The following is a 25,221-nucleotide window of genomic DNA, read 5'->3' as shown; positions in this document are numbered from 1 at the left end:
TTCCTTCTGTCTGGAAGTGACAAGCAGATTCAGCTGCTGGGTGTAAAGGAGTTTGTAGTTCAGTCATGGGCTGATCTCCAGGCCAGTGAGATCTCGTACAGGGAGTTCCTTCTCCGAGTGACATATTTCTGATGCGTCTCCAGCTCTCCAACGTGTGCCCCCTTCTCCTCCTTGCCAGGAGAAGCTGCAAATGGAGACGCAGCCACGAGACAGCAGAGACAAAGTATTCAGACTCGAATTCATCACATTCATGGGGTCTAAATTGTCCAAGTGCCAAGCATTCTTCTTAACTTATGGATCTAGGCTGCCCACGGAAACCTGGTTGACAACAGCCAGGGGCAGAGGGAGCCGTTGCAGAGTTCCAGGTTTGCCTGATGGCCACCATCTTTGGAAGGAGCAGAGAGCCGTGGAAGAGTGGTGGAGCATCTGAAATTTCACTCCTAGCATCTCCAAAGAGGAGAAGCCTTGGTGAAATCCAGAGGAAGATCAGCAATAGACAGCTTTTTAGGATTAGAGAGTGTATAAGAGATTTGGACACAGGTTCATTCTAACCCAAATGGCTTCCATGAAGCAAATCAGATAATGCCATCACCCTAGTCATGGTAGTCTTTTCCAGAATCACAATAGAGCTGGAAGGGACCTTGGAGGTCTTCTAGTCCAGCCCCCTGCTCAAGCAGGAGACCCGATACCATTTCAGACAAATGGTTGTCCAGTCTCTTCTTAAAAACCTCCAGTGTTGGATCATTCACAACTTCTGGAGGCAAGTCGTTCCACTGATTAATTGTTCTCAGTGTTAGGAAATTTCTCCTTAGTTCTAGCTTGCTTCTCTCCTTGATTAGTTTCCATCCGTTGCTTCTTGTCCTGCCTTCTGGTGCTTTGGAAAATAAGTTGACCCCCTCTTCGTTGTGGCAAGCCTTCAAATACTAGAATACTGCTAACATGTCTCCCTTAATCCTTCTTTTCTTTAGACTGGCCATACCCAGTTCCTGCAATGGTTCTTCATACGTTTTAGTCTCCAGGCCTTTAATCATCTTAGTTGCCCTTCTCTTCAACTTTCCCCCAAGATCCAACTAATTTAAGGATCTCAGATCTTGACTCACCTCTAAATGGATCGCTGAGATTTATTATATTTTGATTTGCATTCTTTCCCCCCCCTCACTCCCCCCCTTCAAATGAGCACCATCCAACTTGGATGCCAGTCCTTGCCTTCTTTCCGACTCAACTGAAAGTTGGAAATAAATTCGTTCAAGGGGCTCTGTCTGTCTGTTTGTTTGCAGGATGGTTTAGTTCAAAACCAAATTTTTTGGAGCGTGGAGATGGGGGGGGGGGGTATTCTTGATCTCAGGTGAGCTGGGATGGAATCCTTCAGCAGATGTACTGCCCTCTGGTGGAGCTTTGGAGAGCTGCAACGTGGAACAAGGGGATGGATATTCCTGTTTTTGGGGGGGCGGGGGGTTTATGGCACTTATTGGTTGACTCTCTTCTGCCAACCCGCATAAACAGGTTTCTTAATTAATCCATGTTTGAAGTTTGTCCAGACAAAATAACTCACCCATTAATCAAGGACGCTGGTTCAAAAACCAGGCAACGTTTTTCACACCTAAATAACTTTATACCTGATCCAGTTTTGCAGCTTGTGCAAATATAACTTCAAAGTTCAATAGTGCCCACCATTCTTCGTATCTTTTAGTCTCCAGGGCTTTAATCGTCTTAGTTGCTCTTTTGTGTGCACTTTTTCCAAGGTCTCAACATTTATTTATTTATTTTGTCATGTGGTGACCAAAACTGGTTGCAGTATTCCAGGTGTAGCCTTACGAAGGCTTTATAAAGAGCTACTAATACTTCACGTGATTTTGATTCTGTGCCTCTGTTTCTACAATCATCCTCATTCTTCACCATCAAGAGCGACCTCATTCGTAATTGGAGAATGACAGACTGATTGTTGTTTACGAAGCAGACAGATTAAGTCTGCAACTTGGGGGCATTTGTGTGTCACTTTTTTTTTTTTTTTTTTAGTGCCGTTGCAACTTTGAACAATGAACTGTTGTAAGTCAAGGACACCTGGACAAACCAGTATTGAACTGTGTCCCAACACAAGGGGGGAAAAATTGTCCCCCAAAATATGTATGGGTTGTTTTTCTGGGCTTCTATATAGAAGCATACCACAGCTTTGAAAAACCTCTATTTTTACTCCAGTGTTCACTAAGAATCTGCAAATAGGAGGGAAATGTTGTAACTTGAAAACTTCTTAGATTGTCTAAGGCCAAATGTACATTCCTGTGAGATATAAATATCAATTTGATTAGCTAGCAGGTCTTGTCAGATACAGTGTCTCAACTCCTCGGTCATTTGAGCAATGACGTAGCCTGAGGCTTCTGTAAAAGGCCGAAGGGTCTTAACTCAAGCCTATATAAGACGGGGGCTGCGTTCCAGCAAAGGCTGTAAGAGAAGGGATCTTCTTAGATCATTGTCTTGCCTCTTCTCCCTGCTTTGAAAAACAGCCACAAGGTGAGTTGAGCCTAGCCAAATATTATTGCTTCTTGGTGTTCTTCTTCCACTCTACAGCAAGCCTTAGGATCTCAAGAAGCACGCCTGGGAGGAATTTGGCGTCTCAATGCCAGCAAGCCAACAGTTGTGCTTTATCTTGGTTTTTTTTTTTTTTTTTTTTTTGGTTTTTTTTGGGTTTTGTTTTTGGCCAGGCCAAAGATCCTGAGATTGCACAAACTGGGAATTTGACGTGGAAACTTCCTTTGATTATCTCAGTGGGAGAGAGAGAGAGAGAGAGAGAGAGAGAGAGAGAAATAAGGAGAGAAATAAAGAGATAGAGAGAAATAAAGAGAAATAGACAGAGAGTAAAGAAAAATAAAGAGAGAAAGAGAGAAAGAGAAAGAAAGAAATAAAACATAAAGAGAAAGAGAAATGAAGAGAGAAAGAGAAAGAGAAAGAAAGCAAAGCAAGCAAGCAATAAAGAGATTGAGAAAGAAAGAAAGAAAAAGAAAGAAAGCGACAGAACTAAAGCAAAATAGAGATAGAGAAATAGAATTAAATTGAGAGAGAGAGAAAGAAAGGGAGGGAGAGGAGAGAGAGAGGAATAGTGATGAAGGATAGACAGAAAGAGAGAGAGAAACAGGAGGATTTCATGAAAAATGATCTATTTGCTAGTTTTGGGTGCTTTGGGTCCTAATCTACCTTCTTCCTAATCTGCACTCTGCTTATAGATATGCATTGAGATGCTGCAAATTCTCTTTCTTGATCCTGCAAGTGTCTTCCTTGTGAAGATTCCCAACTCTTGCAGATCTCATGTGAAAATGTTAAAAAGCACAATTTAATATCTGCTCCTTTTACCTCCTTCCAGCTCTGAAATGGCATTTGCCGGGATACTGAGTGATGCCGAAATTGCAGCTGGTTTACAAAGCTGCCAAGGTAATTTCTATACACGCTTATATAATCTAGTCTTCTTCAATAAGCTTGTGAATTGAAAAATGTGACTGATTTAAATACTCAACAGGAGAGATCAAAAAATTCCCAGCTTTCATCCTGACCTCACCCCTCCCAAAAAATCCTCAAATGTCTTGTGATGGTTTTAGAAAAAAAAACAACCATCGGGTATTTTTGCTGAAGGTTCTGAATGTTTTATGGAGAAAATGGCGGTTCTTAAATTTGACGTATTCCACCAGGCGCACCTCTTTTTAGTGTTAACACGAGTCTTCATTCAAATTGCAAAAAGGAAGTGCAGATTTACGCCACTAAAAACCTGTTCAAAAATCTTTTCAAAGTTATTTTCTGACCTTGGACAGAGAATCCTAGATTTTTCTGCCCTTGATCTCTTGATCGTGATGTTTAGGACAGTTCAATTTCAGCAATTCCCCATCAACTGTTCTATGCTGGACTACAGTTGCCATTGTCCCCAGCCAGCAGGGCTGATGGGGCAGGGAGAATTGCCAGTCAAAACATCTGGAGCATTGCATGCAGCTGCAGCTGGGCTGTTCAGAGGAATACTGTTGCATCAGCGCCCTGGGTGAAAACAACAGAAACCCTCCCCCCTGTAATGAAGCTGGGAAAAAAAAAACCCTTCTGACTTTTTTATGCTGTCAAAATTACAAATTAGCACCCAAAAAATAGTGGGGTTCAACTATCTGAGAAGCAGATATAGCACAAAGTTCTTTTAAAAATAGGGATCAGCCTAGATTAGAAGCTTCACAAAGTTCCTTTAAGATCCCAGAATCAAATGATGGTCTGATTTGGCACAGCGGGTGAAAGACTTTTCGAGGGGTTTAGACACCCACCCGCCCACTTATGAACTCTGCCTAATATTGAAATGTGACCCCAGACATTCCTTCCTGCCTCTAAATACGGACGTGCAAAGCCCTTGTATAATTCGGACAAGAGAGAGATTATGTTTTCCTGTACGGAAAATGGAACCGAACTAGCTCTGGAGGGTCAGTTAGAACGGGCTGCAGCAATGAAGTTAGTAGTTGTTGTAAGAACGGCACGTTGACGGCAAAGCTAAGCGGTTTGACTGAAGCTTTTAACTCAGCAGCTTCTTAAGGAACCGTGTTCTTTACATGCCACCTAAAGCTGCAGAGCTCAGAGGCTGGAAGGCTCTAGTGTTTGACACATTCTTCTCCCAAGTGAGCGATGTCACAAAGATGCTGTCTGGGGATGGCAGGATTGTCCGTCTTTCACTTCTGGAGAGGGTGCTGCTCTAGGCTTTATACTTCCAGGAGTAGCTTCAGGAGACCGAAACATCTGAAGGAAACCCTCCAGGGATGAGGGATGGGTATCCTGGAGCAGAGATGGGTTTCTGAAGATTCCCAGGTCCTCTCTGTCTGAGCATCGCCTAAGCTAATGCCTTTCCGATATATTGGATGTTAACTTCCATACTTCCCAGTGCTGGGGGGATAGAAGGAAGGAAGGAAGGAAGGAAGGAAGGAAGGAAGGAAGGAAGGAAGGAAGGAAGGAAGGAAGGAAGGAAGGAAGGAAGGAAGGAAGGAAGGAAGGAAGGAGAGAGGAAGGGAGAGCTAAAGGAAGGAAGGAAGGAAAGAAGGAAAGAAGGAAGGAGAAACAGGAAAGGAGGGAGGGAGGGAGGGAGAGAGGGAAGGAAGGAAAGAAGGAAGGAAAGAAGGAAGGGAGGGAGAGAGGAAGAGAGGGAGGAAGGAAGGAAGGAAGGGGAAAGAGGGAGGGAGGAAACGAAATACAATGCCATCCTTGTTTGGGAATACCATGGAAGACGCTAATGTCCCAATTTCCGTTAGAAAAAGATAGAGCAAACACAAGGAAATTCTAAATCCCTACAAAATTTGTGCAGGAAATATTGGCTGCATGACGTGATTCATTAAACTTGTCCATCTGAGTTTTGAAAAACGAGGAATTTTGAATCTGAAACAGGACATTCCTGGCTGCTTGAAACCCACCAGCATCAGCGGGATTGATGCCAGAACATAGCTGGAGAGAATTTGAGTCAGAACTGTTCCCACCACCAAGGTCCAAGCGGTTCAGTGCCCATCTAGATTTAAAGTCGGCTCCTATTTGCTCTGCTTTTTTTGGGTGGCTGATATTTAATCTGCCCCTAAACCTTTTTTAGTGTCCAAGAATAAAGTCAATCAAGGTCAGTGCCTCAAATGGCTCCTTCACCCCAACGGACACGATTGGGACAGCAAAAAGTGATGCTGGATTGACAGGAGGTCCTCAACTTACAGTCACTTGTTTAGCGACCATTTGGAGTTACAACGGCAATCAAAAACGTGATTTAGGACCAGTCTTTGCACTTACACAACCAGCACAGAAAAGTCATATCAAAATTCAGGCGCTTGGCAACCAGCTTGTATATAGGACAGTTGCAGCATCCCAGGATCACCTGATCACCATTTCTGATCTTCCCAGCTGGCTTCCGACGAACTAAGTCAATAGGAACCGCTGGATTCACTTAACAACTATAGCAAAAATGGTGGTAAAATTGGACATGACTCATATAACAACTTCCTTGCTTAGCAATGGAAATTCTGGTCATCATTATCATCACCATCATCATCATCATTATAAAGTTGGAAGGGACCTTGTAAGTCATCTAGTCCAACCCCCTGCTCAGGCAGGAAACCCTATACCATTTGAGACAAATGGCTGTCCAGTCTCTTCTTAAAAACTTCCAGTGTTGGAGCATTCACAGCTTCTGGAGGCAGGTTGTTCCACTGGTTAATTGTTCTAACTGTCAGGAAGTTTCTCCTCAGTTTACCTCTAGGAGGCAAGGGATGCTAAAACTTTGCAAAGCCTTCATACGGCCACACCTGGAATACGGCATCCAGTTTTGGTCACCACGATGTAAAAAAGATGTTGAGACTCTGGAAAGAGTGTAGAGAAGAGCAACAAGGATGATTAGGGGACTGGAGGCTAAAACATACAAGGAACGGCTGCTGGAATTGGGTCTGTCTAGTTTAACGAAGAGAAGGACGGGGGGGGGGGGGACACACGATAGCAGTGTTCCAATATCTGAGGGGCTTCCACAAAGAAGAGGGAGTCAAGCTATTCTCCAAAGCACCTGAAAGGGGAGGACAAGAAACAATGGATGGAAACTAATCAAGGAGAGAAGCAACCTAGAATTAAGGAGAAACATCCTGACAGTGAGAACAATTAATCAGTGGAACCGCTTCCCTCCAGAAGTTGTGGGTGCTCCATCACTGGGGGCTTTCAAAAAGACTTGTCTAAAATGGCATAGGGTCTCTGGTGTCCCTTCCCACCCTGTCATTCTTTTCTGTTCAATGTTCTCTCTCTTTACCTTGTGACATTTTGTCTTCTTTTCCTCCTCCTCCTCCTCTTTCTGTTTCCGTGTTTCTACAGCTGTCGATTCCTTCAGCTGCAAGACATTCTTTGCCAAATCCGGTTTGCACTCCAAATCGAAGGATCAGCTAGCAAAAGTATTTGGAGTTATTGATCAGGACAAGAGTGGTTACATTGAGGAAGATGAACTGAAGTGAGTCAAAGTTAAGAAATATCCCTCGATCCCAGATGAGGGTCCTGAGGGAACATTTCCCAATACAAAAGCGTAATGATCAATCCTTGGCACAGCCCATCCTCGCTGAGCAGATGGCCGCTTAGCGATGGACATTATGATGGACCTCCCCCCCCCCCAAAAGAGACTAAAAATCCAGATTCGAATGTGTGATGTTCCTCCCATAGTCAGATGGCCACATTTTGGGCCCCACTTTTATAGCTGTTCGCAGCATCCTGCAGTTATACTATTATTTACTAGGTGTTAGCTTGTACATCTCTTTTCTGCCCCCCTCCCCCAAATGCCCAGGGCAAATAATGGGTTCACTTAGCGGCGTTTGCTTAATGACCACCAGAAAGAAATGTAAAATTGGGCCTGTCTTGTGATGAGCCAATTTACGGCCATAATTCCGTGTTAAATCCTCATTGTAAATCGAGGTTTATCTGTATTCTGCTCTCCATGAGTGGAAAAATTGCTCTCTAGCTCCAATTAGTGGGAAGTTATGTGTAAGTCTCTGCTTTGGCAATAGAGGTCGTCCTTGACTTGACCGTTCCAAGTTATGACTGTTTGTCACACTGACAGCCGTTACGTCATCCCCGGGGTCACCTGATCAAAATTCGAGCTTGGCCACTGGCATGTACTTATGACAGTTGCAGTGTCCTGCAGACATGTGATCCCCTTTTGCAACCTGACCAATCAGTGGGGAAGCCCGGTTGACTGAACAAACCATGTTACATATTTAACAGCAGTGATCCACTTAACAACTGTGTCAAGAAAGGTTGTAAAATGGGACAAAACTCCCTTAATAACTCCCACGCTTAACAACAGAAATGTTGGGCGCAGTTGCGATCCTAAGTCAAGGATGACCTGTATAATATCCAAAAATCGGCACTTCCGTCCGTGAGCGTTAGCAGAGATGCTGGGAGTTAGATGACTCCCCGCCCATTTAATTAGAGGGGACCCATAACATTCACTGCCTCCTCGCTCAAGTGGGAATAATCCAACATTTCTCTTGAACTCATCAACCTGGCCCTAATCTAATTGCATGGAGGCACAATAGTTAAAACACAGTGTTGCAGGCTAATTCTGCCGACTGTCAGCAGTTCAATCTTGACCGACTCAGCCTTCCATCCTTTTGAGGTTGGGAAAAGGGGGACCCAGATTGTTGGGGGGCAAGAGGCTGACTCTGTAAATCACTTAGAGAGGGCTGTAAAGCACTGTGAAGCGGTATATAAGTCTAAGTGCTATTGTTATTGCCATTGACTCAGCCTTCCGTCCTTCCGAGGTCGATAAAATGAGGACCCAGATTGTTGGGGGACAATATGGTGACTCTGTAAACCACTTAGAGAAGGCTTTAAAACACTGTGAAGCGGCATATAAGTCTAAGTGCGATTGCTATTGCCATTGACTCAGCCTTCCATCCTTCTGAGGTCAGTATAATGAAGACCCAGATTGTTGGGGGCAAGAGGCTGACTCTGTAAACTGCTCAGAGAGGGCTGTAAAGCACTGTGAAGCGGCATATAAGTCTAAGTGCTATTGCTATTGCCACTGACTCAGACTTCCATCTTTCCAAGGTGGGTAAAATGGGGACCCAGGTTGTTGGGGGCCATAGGCTGACTCTGTAAATCGCTTAGAGAGGGTTGTAAAGCACTGTGAAGCGGCATATAAGTTCTAATGCTATTATGTGACCATTAGGAAGTTCATGCAGAATTTTGATGGCAAAGCCAGAGTCTTGACTGATAAGGAGACTTCAGAGTTTCTGAAAGCAGGTGACACCGATGGAGATGGCAAAATTGGTGTGGATGGTAAGAAAGCCTTCATAGATCCCCTTCTCCAATGTCCAGCATGATGGGCCATGTTACTCAAATATCATTCCCCCAGACACTAGAGAGGAAATATCCATAGGCTTAGAGAATTATTTAGCAGAGTTGACTTAATTCCGTGCCTAAATGCTAAGAGTCTAAGTAATTACACTGGCATATGAAACCAATTCATCCATCCGTCAGTCAATCATCCAGAGGGAGGGCAAAGTCCCAGCTGGATATTTTTATTTTATTTATTTATTTAAAGTTTCATGCCACCCATCTCCCTGGTGAGGCGGCTGTCTGGGTGGCTTACAGATTATAAAAAAGACCGAGAGATCAATAATTAAAATATTAAAATTAGGCTATTTAAAATTTTAAAACGATGGGACTAAAGGACCGATGGAGCAGGGATAAGGGTTGTTGCCGTGAGGATGTAGTGAGATAAGCATTACATCTGCCATCTTGATACCGAGACAATCCAAGAAATGAATTCCTAAGGCTATATAATAAATTGATATACATTAATAAATAAAACAAGTCAGTAACTTGAAATGGATGGAAACTCTGTTGTCTTTAGCATCTGCTATCCAAGATAATCTAGGAACCCATTATCTATGGATTTGAGGAGACAAGATTCAAAATAATATAACCTTTCCTTCCCTTCCCTTCCTTTTCTTTCCCTTCGCTTCCCTTCTTTTCCTTTCTTTTCCTTTCTTCCCTTCCCTTCCCTTCCCTTCTCTTCCCTTTCCTTTCCTCCCCTTCCTCATTTTTTCCCTTTTTCTTTTCTTTTCCAGAGTTTGTAGTCCTGGTTACAAAGGGTTAAAGTGATTCAAGGGAAGACCAAGCCAATTGTATTGTACAACATCCTTTCTTATTGCAAGTCAACTATTTATTTATACATTTTATACAGCGAAACGGCAGTGACAATGGCCAGCATCTTGTTTCTTATTATTCGGGAACTGTGTTAACTCCCAATGCACTGTTTGACCTTTATTATTGTCTATTGTTGTAAAATTCATAATTAAAAGGGCTCTCTACATCAAAAGAAGGACAAAATCGGAGCCCAAGGGAGAAAAAAACATTGGATATTTCTTTTTGTCCGCACAGTCTGTTAAGATGACTCGGTGAGGCGGGCTTTTTAAAAGATTGCACCAAGAGTTACACGAGCGTCCGCCTTCCTTCCCGAGTATATGACATGATATTGGGAAAAAACAGTTCAATAAGAAGGTTTAAACTGGTCTTTGTCTTACCTAATCAGGTTCACGAACCCTCTTACTAGCCATACCCGTGGAATTGTCCATTCATCCATATAAAGCGTCTTCATCATTCACAGATTTTTTGAGCCTGTTTCTTTGCCCGATGCAATTGCCACGGTGACGTTCCTGTCCTTGCTTGGTTGAAATCCGTCATTCTCAACCTTGGCAATGTGGAAGATGTGGGGACTTCAAGTCCCAGAATTCCCCAGGCCAGCATGCCGGCTTGGGAACGGTGGGAATTGAAGTCCACCCATCGTTGCCAAGGTTGAAAAAGGCTGGTTGAAATGAGGAGTGAGCATGCCATAATCTAGAGAGAGAGGCTGGCTTCAAATTCATTCAGAGTTTTAAACATATCATTGCTGGGTTGGGTTTGAGGACTGTGCCAGATCATAAATCAGGAAGGAAACGGAAGCTGAGAACATCTGTAGCTAAAGCCTGGCCTAAGTTAGGGGTCACATCAACATGCATTGGGCAGGGACTGATTGATTCATTGCAGGAAAGTGTACATGATTCAAAGTCTCGCTTTAAGTGCTGCAATTCAGAGGTTGCGCCAATGACAGCACAAAGCCCAGATACGCCAAAAAATCAAGACTTGGACAATACGCATTGTCCAAGTCTTAGGCATAGAAATGACATAACGTTATTTTTTTTTTTAAAAAAAAAAAGCAAAATAAATGTTCTCTTCTCCTTTTAGAAAAAAAAATTGGAAAACCACACAACCTAGGCACCCCTCCTTGTAGCAAAATGATTATTTGTCATTTTGTTAAAGTTCTTTGCCGGCTATTCTAGGCAAATAAAAACGGAAAAATGAAAAAAGAAGTGTAAACATAACAGGAGTCAAGTGATGGAACAATAAAATAAACAAGGAAAAAGGGAGAAAAAATGAGAGTAGATATTGATGGCTTACATAGCTTTTGGCCTCTGATCCTTAAGCATCAGATTTGATGGCTGAGTTCAAATACCAGCTGAGTTGCCCGTATAAGCTAGCAATGTTGGGTAATCACTTTCGTCCCAACTGCTAGTTCTCAGACCCAGAAGGAAGTCCATCCTGAGTGGATCATCTCCAAAAGAAACTCATTGAAGGACCCTGGTGGCTCCATGGTTTGAATGCAATATTGCAAGCTGACTCTGCCCACTGCCAGGAGTTCGATCCTGACCAGCTCAAAGTTGACTCAGCCTTCCATCCTTCTGAGTTTGGTCAAATGAGGACCCAGATTGCTGGGAGCCATAGGCTGACTCTGTAAACTGCTTAGAGGGGGATGTAAAGCACTGTGAAGCGGTATACAAGTCTAAGTGCTCTTGCTATGGCTATTGGCCTGTAGCTATCCAGCAGCTTCAATTGCTAAAAATGCTTAAGTGGTCTTCACGAAGCATTCTTGGAAACAGTGGGGAATGCTGGAAAGTGAGGTTCACTTTGCAATTCACCTATTTCCCATTGCACATTGCTTTATTAAAAGCTTAAAAAAAAAAACCACCCCTAAGACAGATGGGACAGGGAGATGATGACCATTACAGGAGACGCCTGCACGATCTGTCAGATGGAAAACACACACTGTTCATTTACTTCCAATACTGGGTATCTAGATTTTTCCAACGATAAAAACAGGTCGATCCTAGACACCCCTTTGAGGGCTCCCTCTTCGTATTTTGCAAATAGGTTCTTTCAATCGTCAAGGCTGGGGCCCATTGGTTGACTCTGTTCTTCAAGAAGGTGTCTCCTCTTTTTTCCAAAAACGTCATCTCATCCATGCCTCTAATTTGGCCAAGAGTCAAAGGCTTATCCCATAACCAAGGACTATTTCTGCCTCTCCGGCTGCTCTAGGCAACTCTTCCTTTCAACACTGCCACCAACTCGATTCTTCCTAATCTGTGCGGTGACGATTATTGTAAGCCCGTGGCCAAACAGCGTGTTAGATGTGTCAATTGTACACCGCTGAATACTGAACACTCACCCATTCTTAAGAGTCGTTTTCTAGACAGTTAATCACTAGGAGCATCCTACTGTGGAGGGAACGGAAGAAAACCTAAATAATTGAACAATTTAAGGATGGCTCTCCTGACAATATCACCGACAACTCAGCCGTGAGATAAGGTTACGGAGTCACCGTGGTGACTCTAGATGATCTGTTTTAACAGTCATCTAGGTGGGGAATGTCAAGCGGACAGCTAGAGCAGAAAAGCTGATCTACGATTGGTTTCAAACTGCCAAAGAAGGACACCCAGAGTGAGTCTCCAGAGGTTGTGGGTGCTTCATCATTGGAGATTTTTAAGAAGAGACTGGACAATCATTTGTCCGGAATGATATAGGATCTCCTGCCATGAGCAGGGGGTTGGACTAGAAGACCTCCAAGATCCCTTCCAACTCTTCGGTTATTCTGTTATTCCAGGGTCCATTTGTGGAGAGAGGTAATTAAACTGCCCTCTTATTAATGCAGTTGACCCCAATGATGTCATTATTCTAATTAAGGCCGACAGAAAGCAGTGCTTGAGATGAAAGTCACCATCAATGAATAAAGAAGCACCGGTAACTAAAGATTGTCACCTGCACACAGGGATCTCCTTCGTTCTGAAATGCAATTCGGTTTCACTCGGGAGATCAACCTTTTGGATAGATTAGCATCATGCGAAACTCTGGGATGAGGTTTCATCCAATCTTCTCTGCGTTGGTTTGTTTATATCCTGCCATGAGTGTTTTTGCAAATAACTCAAGGTAGCAAACCAATCCAACACACACTTTCCTCCTCCTATTTTGCCCACAACAACAACTCTGTGAAGTGGGTTGGGCTAAGAGAAAATGATTGGCCCAAAGACACCCACTGGGCTTTCATGTCTAAGGCGGAACTAGAACTCATCATCCCCTAGTGATTGGTCCAAAGTTACCCAGTCAGCTTTCATGATTAAGGAAGGACTAGAACTCACCGTCTCCTAGTGATTGGTCCAAAGTCATTTAGCCAGCTTACATGTCTAAGGCGGGATTAGAACTCACCGTCTCCTGCTTTCTAGCCTGGCGCCTTAACCAGGAGATTTAGACAGACTCGTTTCACTTACTTTCTTGATTTTCTTGGCCCCTTACTACGTCAGTTCTCTTGAACCCTTTCATTCTTTTCAAGTCATTGCTAAAGGACAAGATTGGGCAAAAGGTTATTTCATAGTTGGAAGTCCCTGATTTCTGTATCTCTGCTTTGAGGCTTTTCTGGCCCATCATAAGTAAAAATCTATCTGAACATTGATAAGAGAAGCATTCCTCCAGAGGGAAAAATACACACCCCAGTCAGAGGAGGAGCCCAACTAGTGTCACACCCATTGATTGACACCATTTTTCTTTCCAGATGTCAAGAGATAAATCGGAAAAAGACAATTCAACTACAATTTGTAGCTCATGGTTGAAATGAGAGGTCCTTGGTGCTCTCTGAGCTTGGTGGTTTTCTTGCAGACGTTTCATTACCCAGTTAGGTAATACAATCAGTGCTAGTGAGTGTGACTTGTTCCTGTTTATATACAGTAGCTCTGAGCTTGGTTGTTTTCTTGTACATGTTTCATTACCCAACTAGGTAATATAATCAGTGCTAGAATGGAGTGGGTTTTGTGGAGTGGAGAAGAAGGGGAGGAGGGGGAGGGGAAGGGGAAGGGGAAGGGGAAGGGGAAGGAAGAGGAAGAGGAGAAGGACTGTATGGTCCTTGATGCTCTCTGTGCTGGGTTGTTTTCTTGCAGACATTTCATTACCCATCTAGCTAACATCATCAGTGCTAGAAGGGAGAGGGGTTTGTGGAGAAGAAGAGGATGAGGAGGAGGTGGAGGAGGACAAGGAGGAGCATTGTCTGGTCCTTGATGCTCTCTGAGCTGGGTTGTTTTTTTGCAGACATTTCATTACCCAAACGAATATTATCAGTGCTTGTGAGGGTGTTCCCTAGCTTGGTAATGAAACATCTGCAAGAAAACAACCAAGCTCAGAAGGAGCCCTCAGCTTCCTTGAACCAAGCAACATGCATTGCAAGGAGGCAACTCATAAGCCCTCCTGGTAGCACCAGGCAGGGCCGAGACACCAACATTGCTTTGAAGAAACAATTGTCTAGGTTTAGAGGTCTCATGTGCTTCTGAAGATAAGATAAGGACCTCCAGGAGAGAATCACACTTCTACAGCTATCGTGATGGTGTGTCCTTCCTCGTTATCTCTGCACGGACTTTGTGAAGGACATGTGTCAGTCAAACCTACAACAAGACAAAAGGACCTCCTGCACTATATGCATGCACGTTCTAAAAGACGCCCACATGGTAGGTAACATTGCAGCTTCTCCCTTCACGGCCAGAATCCAAGCTAATCGGGGTAAGATCTCTAGTGTTATCAATGTAGAATCTGACCAAAAATGGAAAGGCTTAAGACGGATATATTGGGGGGGGTTATCGAACTCATTTTTACAGCCATTCTTTGCATTCTCTCAAAATGTTATTTGTTTATTGGGGGGAGAGAGGGAAGGAGAGCATTTGTCATCCTTTCTGTTGAAAACTTTCTGAAGAAAGTAAGAAAACTTACTTTCAAAAGTCTACTGCAGACCGTTCCATAAGATGGTGAACGAGTCCCATCCTGAAACCAAGAGCAGCCTCGATCATTAAGGTCCCCTCCTCAAAAAAGCTGCTCATATGAATTTGTCTTGCTTTGAGGATAATCTACAGAATGTCAGTGCTGGAGGGAGCCCTACAGAGTGGGCCCTTTGTGGGTGTAGCATCAATCCTTGAAATCTGGCAGTAATAACTCCAGCGTGACCTCCCCATAATCTGCCCCCCTCTCTTCCTCCCTCCCTCCCTCCCTTCCTTCCTTCCTTCCTTCCTTCCTTCCTTCCTTCCTTCCTTCCTTCCTTCCTCCCTTATTTCCTTGGTTCTTGGAATACATATAGCTGGATGTCAACCTTCTGTCCTCCCTTCGTCCTTCCCTTCCTATGTCCTTCAATAAATATAACTAGATTCCTTCCTTCCTTCCTTCCTTCCTTCCTTCCTTCCTTCCTTCCTTCCTTCCTTCCTTCCTTCCTTCTTTCCTTCCTTCCTTCCTTCTTTCCTTCCTTCCTTCCTTCCTTCAGTTGAGGACTTCATTCCCCAGATGATGCCAGCTTGACAAGAGCTACGCAGAATTTCTGATTCCGCTATTTCCAAACCTCTTTGGAGATGTCCACACTGATCCTTCCATGTTCAAAGTGTTGGGCACTAATCTCTCTTTTCCAGACCCATCTAGTTTTAGTGGGCCTCGATGCTTAGCATAACCACCAACATCTAACAACACAGAAAGAAAATTCTCATTCTCTTTCTGTGTTATTATATGTGGAGTCTCTACCGTTTTCCCCATCCTATTCTCCTTGAGTATAAATAGATGAGGGAAGACAAAACCCAGTTCATTAGTTAAACGTGACACCTGAGCACAGTCTCAAATGGAGCACCTAATCCTCGAAAAGGTAATTCAAGTACCTTATATAAATTAGATAGGGAGTCTTATATAAATTAGATAGGGAGTCGTTTGCCAAAGGTGCTGCCTTGCTAGAAATTATTTGCGCTTCGGGGGTCCGTCATCCCTGCTCTGTGAATCCGTACAGGGGAAAGTAAGTAGAAAGTAGAGACCTGCCCCTGTGAAATGGACTTTGTAATTTGCCTTTGAGGAACTGTGTAAAAAGGTGACACCTACAAAAAAAAACAAAAAACCAAAGGGCAGAAGCATCTCCACTTTAAATTGTGATAAAATGGTTGTGACTTGGATAAACGACAAAGCTGAAAAATTCTGGTTCTTAATCTGATACTAGGAAGGAAGGAAGGAAGGAAGGAAGGAAGGAAGGAAGGAAGGAAGGACTATTTCAATATGATGGATTAAAAACAAGAGTGATTGATGAATGATTATACTGGTTATGTAGACATTTGTAAAGCAATTTGTAAGAGGCTATTTCTTCTGATTATTCTTCTTATTTCTCTCGTACCGCTTAAGTGAAAATACTGTATTTTGTTTCCTTTTAATACTTCTTTGCTATATCTTCCTTTGGCAAAATCCAAGATGAGCATGAGTGATTTCCTTAATCCTTCGGATATTGCTGCCGCAGTCCAGGATTGTCAAGGTAAGATGATATTGGGGTAAATAAATTAAGTGTGGCTTTACTAGATCAGACCAAAAGCTCAGATGCAACCCATTTTTGTGAGTCTTTGATGGAGAAATTTACAAACAACTGAATTTAGTTGAAACTAGTTCCCCAAAACGGGACGGGTGTGACAACGAAGCATTTATTAGGCTAGCAATTTAGAAAGTGTTTGGCACCTTAAATGTGTCTTAAATGTGGATGAGGGTGTCCTCTTATTAATGTTTGTCCAAAAATATCTCTTGGATTGAGATGTACTAGAAACATCTCAATTCAAGAGATATTTTTGGACAAACATTAATCTAGGATGGTTATCTGGCAAACAAACCGGATGTGTTAACTAATCATTTTGATTCTTAATATGAGTTGAAGACTGTAGGCTTCTACTGACCTGTTGACGTCCAAATATGGGTTTTTCCCCCTAGACTGGACTTTCCTTTTAAAATTGTCATTCTGTGTTTTGGATTTTTTGTGGCTGTTGTTGAGGGAATTGGGTTTAGCATGTTGGCAGAAGTGTGTCTGTGCAAACAAAGTCTACTAGTCTTGCACACAGAGGTTTTATAAACTGAGCATCTTTAGTAGTAGGATGTATACAACCAAGCAACAGCTACAAAGATGATTAGGGAACTGGAGGTGAAAACATATGAAGAACAGTTGCAGGAATTGTTTAATGAAAAGAAGGGATGACATAATAGCAATGTTCCAATATTTGGGGGGCTGCCACAAAGAAGAGGGTTTTCCAAAGCACCTGAAGGCAGAAGAAGACCCAACGGATGGAAATAAATCAAGGACAGAAGCAACTTAGAACTCAGGATAAATTCCTGACAGTGAGGACAATTAATCAGTGGAACAGCTTCTCTTTGCAAGTTGTGGGTGCTCCAACACGGGAAGTTTTTAAAGAAGAGACTGGACAGCCACCTGTCTGAAATGGTGTAGGATCTCTTGCTTGAACAGGGGGTTGAACTAGATGACCTCTAAGGTCCCTTCCAACTCTGTTATTCTGTCTTTCTAGGTATAAAACCAGGATGGCGGAAAGGAGGAGGAAGAGGATAAGTTAACCATCTTTTCTCCAACGTTCTAGCTTACAATAGTCCTTTTTGTTCTTTTCTTCCTAGCTCCAGGTAGTTTCAACTGCAGAAAATTCTTCCAGCTTTCTGGTATGTCCAAAAAGAGCAGCAACCAAATCAAGGGTATATTTCAAATTCTAGATCGTGATAAAAGTGGATTTATTGAAGAAGAAGAGCTCCCGTAAGAATGCTCCACAATTTTGTTCTCTCTCTCTTTTTTAAAATATATTCTGAGTACTGTAGGTACAATCCTGGTTGCATTTACATGGGGAGCCCAAGTAAAGTCTGTGGACTTTCCTTCCCGACAGGCTTGTCTAAAATGGTACTGCAGGTCTCTGCTTTCTCATTTAAAATTGCACCTACACAATGAGAAAACTTTCAGTGTAAAGGCAAACGTCTTTGAATTCAAATCCTTTTTATGCTTGTAAGAATATTTCTTTGAACTGCTGGTTCCACCCACAGGATATGCTAACGTCTCTGATCATATAGCAAGAGATTTCAAAATATGAAATTGTTAAAAGAGTTAGTGGAAACCAAAGTAAAAAGACAAAATGCCAAATGACCTAGTCCTAGGGCAATGTTTCTCAACCTCAGCCACGTTAAGCTGTGTGGACTTCAACTCCCAGAATTCCCCAGCCAGCCTGGAATTCTGGGATTTGAAGTCCACATAGCTTAAAGTTGACAAGAGTGAGAAACACTTACCTAGGGTTTTGTGTGGCATCCCTAACTTATCAACTCAGCTCAAAAAAATATCACCACACAAAATTGCTTTTATTCTCCTCTCTCTAGTTACTTCCTCCAGAGGTTTGAGCCCGGGGCTCGCTTGTTAACACCAACAGAAATCGAAAAATTTCTGGCGACGGGAGACCACGATGGAGATGGAAAAGTTGGGGCTGAAGGTATGAGTTGGTTAACTCGGATTTGTTTGGTCCTGCAATCCCTCTTGAAGATAGCAATGCAATTAACAGATGGGTCTTTTTGAGGGAGGAATGGGGTCATTGCTCCAGGCACTATCTGTGGAGGAGCTGCTAGCCAAACTCTGGTTTCAGAATGTGAACTGAGTAAATGGTTTAAGATGGCCCATTCCTGATTATAAACTAAGGTGTGGAAAGAGTTCTTCCAGAGCGTCCCTGGGCATGTCTTAGTTTTGTCCATGAGCTTCACCGGAGAAGGCTTATGTAGGAGGCAGAGAGAAGAAAAAGGGAGAGAGAATTCAAATTAAAATTCTGCCCTTGGTGAAGAAGATTCCTCAGTAATCCATTTTCATCAACAGTCAATGAAAAAGTCTAACAAAGTCAACAATAGTCTCATTTTTACTTTTTTAAAAAAATAGTCTGTTTTTTTATTTTATTCCAAATATTAAAATACAAACAATAGTCTCCATCAGGAGTTTAGAACCCCTTCTGGATATGAAAGTTCAGTTTTGGTAGGATAACTCTTCTAGCTTAAGAAATGTAGAGAAGTCCACTCAAAATCTTCCAACTGCTTCTCCTTTTATTGCAGAATTCCAGGAGATGGTACAATCCTAAAGGACCAGAAGCGGCTTGCGTGATGGAAGAACTTCTGTCCAGAAAGAGTTCTCTTGAAACTTTCAAACCCAAGGATCCTTTCTTATAATTTGCCTCCTAGTCAGTGGTATGCTACTACAGGTAGTCCTAGAGATACGGCCATAATGGAGCCTTCCCATTACGATTGTGACAGTCAGTAGATGAAGCTGACCCCATATCCCTGCTCTCCCCAATGAATCATTAAACAAACACAAGGGTCATTAAGCGGAGCATGGGATGCTTCAGGATTGGGGAGGCTCTTGGGGGCCAAGCATAGGCCCTGGTCTTCCCAAGGCCTCCCCCACCCACCATGCTCCCCTTCCCACTTATGACCACTGCAGCATCCCCATGGTCATGTAATCAAAATTCAGATGCTAGGCAACCGCTTCATAGTTACGACCGTTGCTGTGTCCCAGGATCATGTAATCCCCTTTTGCGACTGTCTGACGAGCAAAGTCAATGGGGAAGCCAGATTCACTTAACAGCTGTTACAAACTTCACAACTGCTGTGATTCATTTAACAACTGTGGGAAGAAAGATCGCAAAATGGGGCCAAACTCCCTTAACAACTGCCTTGCTTAGCAACGGAAATTTTGGGCTCAGTTATGGTCGTTGAGGATTATTGTCCATGTGAGTGCATTGCACACAGTAAGCAAAACCTGGAAGTGGTAAATAACCAATGAATGGAACTGTTAACTTTTGTCTTCTTATGCAAACAGTATAATGATATAAAGCTGCCTTTCGCTGAATTTGACACCAATTTGCTTCTGCGCAGAAATAAAAGGGTTTGAATTCCACTTTCCTCGACTCCGTTTTTTTTTTAAAAAATCTGCTTTTTATTGAAACTTTATTGAAGTCCGTCACAACACAAAATGAAAGTGAAAATAAAGATAGTAAACAAATGGAACAATGCTTTTGACAGCTGGATCTCTGCTAGTTGGTGGTTGAACCTAAGAGGCAGAAGCCATAGTTCATAGCACATCGTTATCCCCTATTATTGCAAAGACGATTAAATTAACTTCCTTGATTATACAAAAGAATTGATTGATGGATGCATGGATGGCCGGAACCCCTTACAAACTTTCTGCATGAAATGGGGAAAAAAAGTGCAGTTATGAGTTGTGACTTTCTGAATAAAGATAAAAATAGTAAAGATAAAAACTGAGCTTTTAAAATAATTCCATAAATTCTGCAATCGTATTCGCTGCAGAAGAAATGGGAACTTCTCTTCTTTCTCACAATACTTCCTTCCTTCCTTCCTTCCTTCCCATTCACTCAGAATTTTTCCTTTTTTCCTTCCTTCCTTCCCCTTAGTTTTTATCTCCGCTTTAAAACTTTTAATAAACTTTATTTTAAAAAAAAAACAACCCACAACAACCCGTGATTGCAAAGACAGGCCAGGACTGGGCGGCGCGGGCCTTCCCTGCCCTTCCCTTCCCCAGCCAGAGCAGTCCCGCGGCAACTGCATCCTCCCGGTTCCCCTCGCTCGCTCGGTCCGGGTTCGGCCTGCCTGCTGCGGCCGCTACCCTCTCAGCCCGCCCGCCAGCCAGCCAGCTGGGCGCGCGCGCAGAGCGGCAAAGCGGGCCAGGCGAGGCCGGGGCTCGGGGCGGCGTATAGGCCGCGGCCGGAGGCGGACCAGGAGGAGGAGGCCGCGGCGGCGGCCACTCGGCGGCTGCCCCCTGCCGTTCCTGAGGCTGCTCCGCTCCACCCCCCCGGCAGGATGGCGGCAGCGGAGTCGGGGGCCGGGCCGGAGAAGCTGCTGGCGCCGGCCCTGGTCGGCTTCTTCGTGTACAACCCGATGTCACACATCCGGAAAGATGGGAGTCTTACGTGGCCAGAGTAGAAAACTATCTTAAGGTCAATCAAGTGAGAGAAGACAGTTTAGGTCTCACACTCGTGTTGAGGTAGCACATTATTATTTATGTGGTTATGGTCTTAGCCGGGGGGGGAAGGGGTGTTATATCCTGAGCCTGTGAAGGCAAGCTCGGGATGTTGCAACAGTCCCGGGCAGGTGCAAGCTGCCCGGAACCAGACTGGCTGTCGCCAGCACTCGCGTGCATGCGCGAAGTGCAAGCATGCCAAATGTTGCCGTTTGCCCCGGGGATTGCCTTTAAAAAGGAGCAGAGGGATTTGGGCGTTGTCGGCGTCTTGTAACCAGTATGATGTACACTAATAAAGAGGCTCCTGAGAACTGCGACTGCTTCTTGCGTTATTTGCCATTTCGCTGGGGACTTAACAACTTGGATAAACGACAAAACTGAAAAATTCTGGTTCTTAATCTGATACTAGGAAGGAAGGAAGGAAGGAAGGAAGGAAGGAAGGAAGGAAGGAAGGAAGGAAGGAAGGAAGGACTTTCAATATGATGGATTAAAAACAAGAGTGATTGATGAATGATTATACTGGTTATGTAGACATTTGTAAAGCAATTTGTAAGAGGCTATTTCTTCTGATTATTCTTCTTATTTCTCTCGTACCGCTTGAGTGAAAATACTGTATTTTGTTTCCTTTTAATACTTCTTTGCTATATCTTCCTTTGGCAAAATCCAAGATGAGCATGAGTGATTTCCTTAATCCTTCGGATATTGCTGCCGCAGTCCAGGATTGTCAAGGTAAGATGATATTGGGGTAAATAAATTAAGTGTGGCTTTACTAGATCAGACCAAAAGCTCAGATGCAACCCATTTTTGTGAGTCTTTGATGGAGAAATTTACAAACAACTGAATTTAGTTGAAACTAGTTCCCCAAAACGGGACGGGTGTGACAACGAAGCATTTATTAGGCTAGCAATTTAGAAAGTGTTTGGCACTTTAAATGTGTCTTAAATGTGGATGAGGGTGTCCTCTTATTAATGTTTGTCCAAAAATATCTCTTGGATTGAGATGTACTAGAAACATCTCAATTCAAGAGATATTTTTGGACAAACATTAATCTAGGATGGTTATCTGGCAAACAAACCGGATGTGTTAACTAATCATTTTGATTCTTAATATGAGTTGAAGACTGTAGGCTTCTACTGACCTGTTGACGTCCAAATATGGGTTTTTCCCCCTAGACTGGACTTTCCTTTTAAAATTGTCATTCTGTGTTTTGGATTTTTTGTGGCTGTTGTTGAGGGAATTGGGTTTAGCATGTTGGCAGAAGTGTGTCTGTGCAAACAAAGTCTACTAGTCTTGCACACAGAGGTTTTATAAATTGAGCATCTTTAGTAGTAGGATGTATACAACCAAGCAACAGCTACAAAGATGATTAGGGAACTGGAGGTGAAAACATATGAAGAACAGTTGCAGGAATTGTTTAATGAAAAGAAGGGATGACATAATAGCAATGTTCCAATATTTGGGGGGCTGCCACAAAGAAGAGGGTTTTCCAAAGCACCTGAAGGCAGAAGAAGACCCAACGGATGGAAATAAATCAAGGACAGAAGCAACTTAGAACTCAGGATAAATTCCTGACAGTGAGGACAATTAATCAGTGGAACAGCTTCTCTTTGCAAGTTGTGGGTGCTCCAACACGGGAAGTTTTTAAAGAAGAGACTGGACAGCCACCTGTCTGAAATGGTGTAGGATCTCTTGCTTGAACAGGGGGTTGAACTAGATGACCTCTAAGGTCCCTTCCAACTCTGTTATTCTGTCTTTCTAGGTATAAAACCAGGATGGCGGAAAGGAGGAGGAAGAGGATAAGTTAACCATCTTTTCTCCAACGTTCTAGCTTACAATAGTCCTTTTTGTTTTTTTCTTCCTAGCTCCAGGTAGTTTCAACTGCAGAAAATTCTTCCAGCTTTCTGGTATGTCCAAAAAGAGCAGCAACCAAATCAAGGGTATATTTCAAATTCTAGATCGTGATAAAAGTGGATTTATTGAAGAAGAAGAGCTCCCGTAAGAATGCTCCACAATTTTGTTCTCTCTCTCTTTTTTAAAATATATTCTGAGTACTGTAGGTACAATCCTGGTTGCATTTACATGGGGAGCCCAAGTAAAGTCTGTGGACTTTCCTTCCCGACAGGCTTGTCTAAAATGGTACTGCAGGTCTCTGCTTTCTCATTTAAAATTACACCTACACAATGAGAAAACTTTCAGTGTAAAGGCAAACGTCTTTGAATTCAAATCCTTTTTATGCTTGTAAGAATATTTCTTTGAACTGCTGGTTCCACTCACAGGATATGCTAACGTCTCTGATCATATAGCAAGAGATTTCAAAATATGAAATTGTTAAAAGAGTTAGTGGAAACCAAAGTAAAAAGACAAAATGCCAAATGACCTAGTCCTAGGGCAATGTTTCTCAACCTCAGCCACGTTAAGCTGTGTGGACTTCAACTCCCAGAATTCCCCAGCCAGCCTGGAATTCTGGGATTTGAAGTCCACATAGCTTAAAGTTGACAAGAGTGAGAAACACTTACCTAGGGTTTTGTGTGGCATCCCTAACTTATCAACTCAGCTCAAAAAAATATCACCACACAAAATTGCTTTTATTCTCCTCTCTCTAGTTACTTCCTCCAGAGGTTTGAGCCCGGGGCTCGCTTGTTAACACCAACAGAAATCGAAAAATTTCTGGCGACGGGAGACCACGATGGAGATGGAAAAGTTGGGGCTGAAGGTATGAGTTGGTTAACTCGGATTTGTTTGGTCCTGCAATCCCTCTTGAAGATAGCAATGCAATTAACAGATGGGTCTTTTTGAGGGAGGAATGGGGTTATTGCTCCAGGCACTATCTGTGGAGGAGCTGCTAGCCAAACTCTGGTTTCAGAATGTGAACTGAGTAAATGGTTTAAGATGGCCCATTCCTGATTATAAACTAAGGTGTGGAAAGAGTTCTTCCAGAGCGTCCCTGGGCATGTCTTAGTTTTGTCCATGAGCTTCACCGGAGAAGGCTTATGTAGGAGGCAGAGAGAAGAAAAAGGGAGAGAGAATTCAAATTAAAATTCTGCCCTTGGTGAAGAAGATTCCTCAGTAATCCATTTTCATCAACAGTCAATGAAAAAGTCTAACAAAGTCAACAATAGTCTCATTTTTACTTTTTTAAAAAAATAGTCTGTTTTTTTATTTTATTCCAAATATTAAAATACAAACAATAGTCTCCATCAGGAGTTTAGAACCCCTTCTGGATATGAAAGTTCAGTTTTGGTAGGATAACTCTTCTAGCTTAAGAAATGTAGAGAAGTCCACTCAAAATCTTCCAACTGCTTCTCCTTTTATTGCAGAATTCCAGGAGATGGTACAATCCTAAAGGACCAGAAGCGGCTTGCGTGATGGAAGAACTTCTGTCCAGAAAGAGTTCTCTTGAAACTTTCAAACCCAAGGATCCTTTCTTATAATTTGCCTCCTATTCAGTGGTATGCTACTACAGGTAGTCCTAGAGATACGGCCATAATGGAGCCTTCCCATTACGATTGTGACAGTCAGTAGATGAAGCTGACCCCATATCCCTGCTCTCCCCAATGAATCATTAAACAAACACAAGGGTCATTAAGCGGAGCATGGGATGCTTCAGGATTGGGGAGGCTCTTGGGGGCCAAGCATAGGCCCTGGTCTTCCCAAGGCCTCCCCCACCCACCATGCTCCCCTTCCCACTTATGACCACTGCAGCATCCCCATGGTCATGTAATCAAAATTCAGATGCTAGGCAACCGCTTCATAGTTACGACCGTTGCTGTGTCCCAGGATCATGTAATCCCCTTTTGCGACTGTCTGACGAGCAAAGTCAATGGGGAAGCCAGATTTACTTAACAGCTGTTACAAACTTCACAACTGCTGTGATTCATTTAACAACTGTGGGAAGAAAGATCGCAAAATGGGGCCAAACTCCCTTAACAACTGCCTTGCTTAGCAACGGAAATTTTGGGCTCAGTTATGGTCGTTGAGGATTATTGTCCATGTGAGTGCATTGCACACAGTAAGCAAAACCTGGAAGTGGTAAATAACCAATGAATGGAACTGTTAACTTTTGTCTTCTTATGCAAACAGTATAATGATATAAAGCTGCCTTTCGCTGAATTTGACACCAATTTGCTTCTGCGCAGAAATAAAAGGGTTTGAATTCCACTTTCCTCGACTCCGTTTTTTTTTTAAAAAAATCTGCTTTTTATTGAAACTTTATTGAAGTCCGTCACAACACAAAATGAAAGTGAAAATAAAGATAGTAAACAAATGGAACAATGCTTTTGACAGCTGGATCTCTGCTAGTTGGTGGTTGAACCTAAGAGGCAGAAGCCATAGTTCATAGCACATCGTTATCCCCTATTATTGCAAAGACGATTAAATTAACTTCCTTGATTATACAAAAGAATTGATTGATGGATGCATGGATGGCCGGAACCCCTTACAAACTTTCTGCATGAAATGGGGAAAAAAAGTGCAGTTATGAGTTGTGACTTTCTGAATAAAGATAAAAATAGTAAAGATAAAAACTGAGCTTTTAAAATAATTCCATAAATTCTGCAATCGTATTCGCTGCAGAA

At 42.9% G+C, this 25,221-nt stretch overlaps 3 protein-coding genes across 3 annotated transcripts; all 3 read left to right on the top strand.

The window, feature by feature from the left end:
- The first annotated feature begins 2,414 nt into the window (after nucleotides 1-2,414).
- Nucleotides 2,415-10,122, top strand: LOC120315820 (parvalbumin beta). Its single transcript, XM_039360785.1, has 5 exons — nucleotides 2,415-2,508; nucleotides 3,356-3,423; nucleotides 6,835-6,967; nucleotides 8,681-8,790; nucleotides 9,585-10,122. The coding sequence occupies exons 2-5, from the start codon at nucleotides 3,363-3,365 to the stop codon at nucleotides 9,611-9,613; spliced, it is 333 nt and encodes a 110-aa protein (XP_039216719.1). The 5' UTR covers nucleotides 2,415-2,508; nucleotides 3,356-3,362; the 3' UTR covers nucleotides 9,614-10,122.
- A 3,734-nt stretch (nucleotides 10,123-13,856) lies between these two features.
- On the top strand, nucleotides 13,857-18,848 carry LOC120315753 (parvalbumin, thymic CPV3-like). Its single transcript, XM_039360610.1, has 5 exons — nucleotides 13,857-14,318; nucleotides 16,075-16,135; nucleotides 17,269-17,401; nucleotides 18,010-18,119; nucleotides 18,724-18,848. The coding sequence occupies exons 1-5, from the start codon at nucleotides 14,241-14,243 to the stop codon at nucleotides 18,747-18,749; spliced, it is 408 nt and encodes a 135-aa protein (XP_039216544.1). The 5' UTR covers nucleotides 13,857-14,240; the 3' UTR covers nucleotides 18,750-18,848.
- Nucleotides 18,849-20,935: 2,087 nt separating this feature from the next.
- Nucleotides 20,936-24,454, top strand: LOC120315765 (parvalbumin, thymic CPV3-like). Its single transcript, XM_039360640.1, has 4 exons — nucleotides 20,936-21,376; nucleotides 22,510-22,642; nucleotides 23,251-23,360; nucleotides 23,965-24,454. The coding sequence occupies exons 1-4, from the start codon at nucleotides 21,316-21,318 to the stop codon at nucleotides 23,988-23,990; spliced, it is 330 nt and encodes a 109-aa protein (XP_039216574.1). The 5' UTR covers nucleotides 20,936-21,315; the 3' UTR covers nucleotides 23,991-24,454.
- The last annotated feature ends 767 nt before the right edge of the window (nucleotides 24,455-25,221 follow it).

Source organism: Crotalus tigris, unplaced genomic scaffold (assembly GCF_016545835.1).
Source record: "Crotalus tigris isolate CLP2741 ecotype Arizona unplaced genomic scaffold, ASM1654583v1 scf7180000019173.45859301935:6455823, whole genome shotgun sequence".
Lineage (NCBI taxonomy): Eukaryota > Metazoa > Chordata > Lepidosauria > Squamata > Viperidae > Crotalus > Crotalus tigris.
This window is presented reverse-complemented; position numbering and strand designations above follow the sequence as displayed.

Coding starts and splice junctions, on each gene's coding strand:
- LOC120315820 (XM_039360785.1), top strand. CDS start 3,363: ATGGCATTTGCCGGGATACTGAGTGATGCCGAAATTGCAGCTGGTTTA. Junction 6,968..8,680: donor ATTGAGGAAGATGAACTGAA/GTGAGTCAAAGT, acceptor TGTGACCATTAG/GAAGTTCATGCAGAATTTTG. Junction 8,791..9,584: donor TGGCAAAATTGGTGTGGATG/GTAAGAAAGCCT, acceptor TTTCTTTTCCAG/AGTTTGTAGTCCTGGTTACA.
- LOC120315753 (XM_039360610.1), top strand. CDS start 14,241: ATGTGTCAGTCAAACCTACAACAAGACAAAAGGACCTCCTGCACTATA. Junction 14,319..16,074: donor TTCTAAAAGACGCCCACATG/GTAGGTAACATT, acceptor GCAAAATCCAAG/ATGAGCATGAGTGATTTCCT. Junction 16,136..17,268: donor CGCAGTCCAGGATTGTCAAG/GTAAGATGATAT, acceptor TTTTCTTCCTAG/CTCCAGGTAGTTTCAACTGC.
- LOC120315765 (XM_039360640.1), top strand. CDS start 21,316: ATGAGCATGAGTGATTTCCTTAATCCTTCGGATATTGCTGCCGCAGTC. Junction 21,377..22,509: donor CGCAGTCCAGGATTGTCAAG/GTAAGATGATAT, acceptor TTTTCTTCCTAG/CTCCAGGTAGTTTCAACTGC. Junction 22,643..23,250: donor ATTGAAGAAGAAGAGCTCCC/GTAAGAATGCTC, acceptor TCCTCTCTCTAG/TTACTTCCTCCAGAGGTTTG.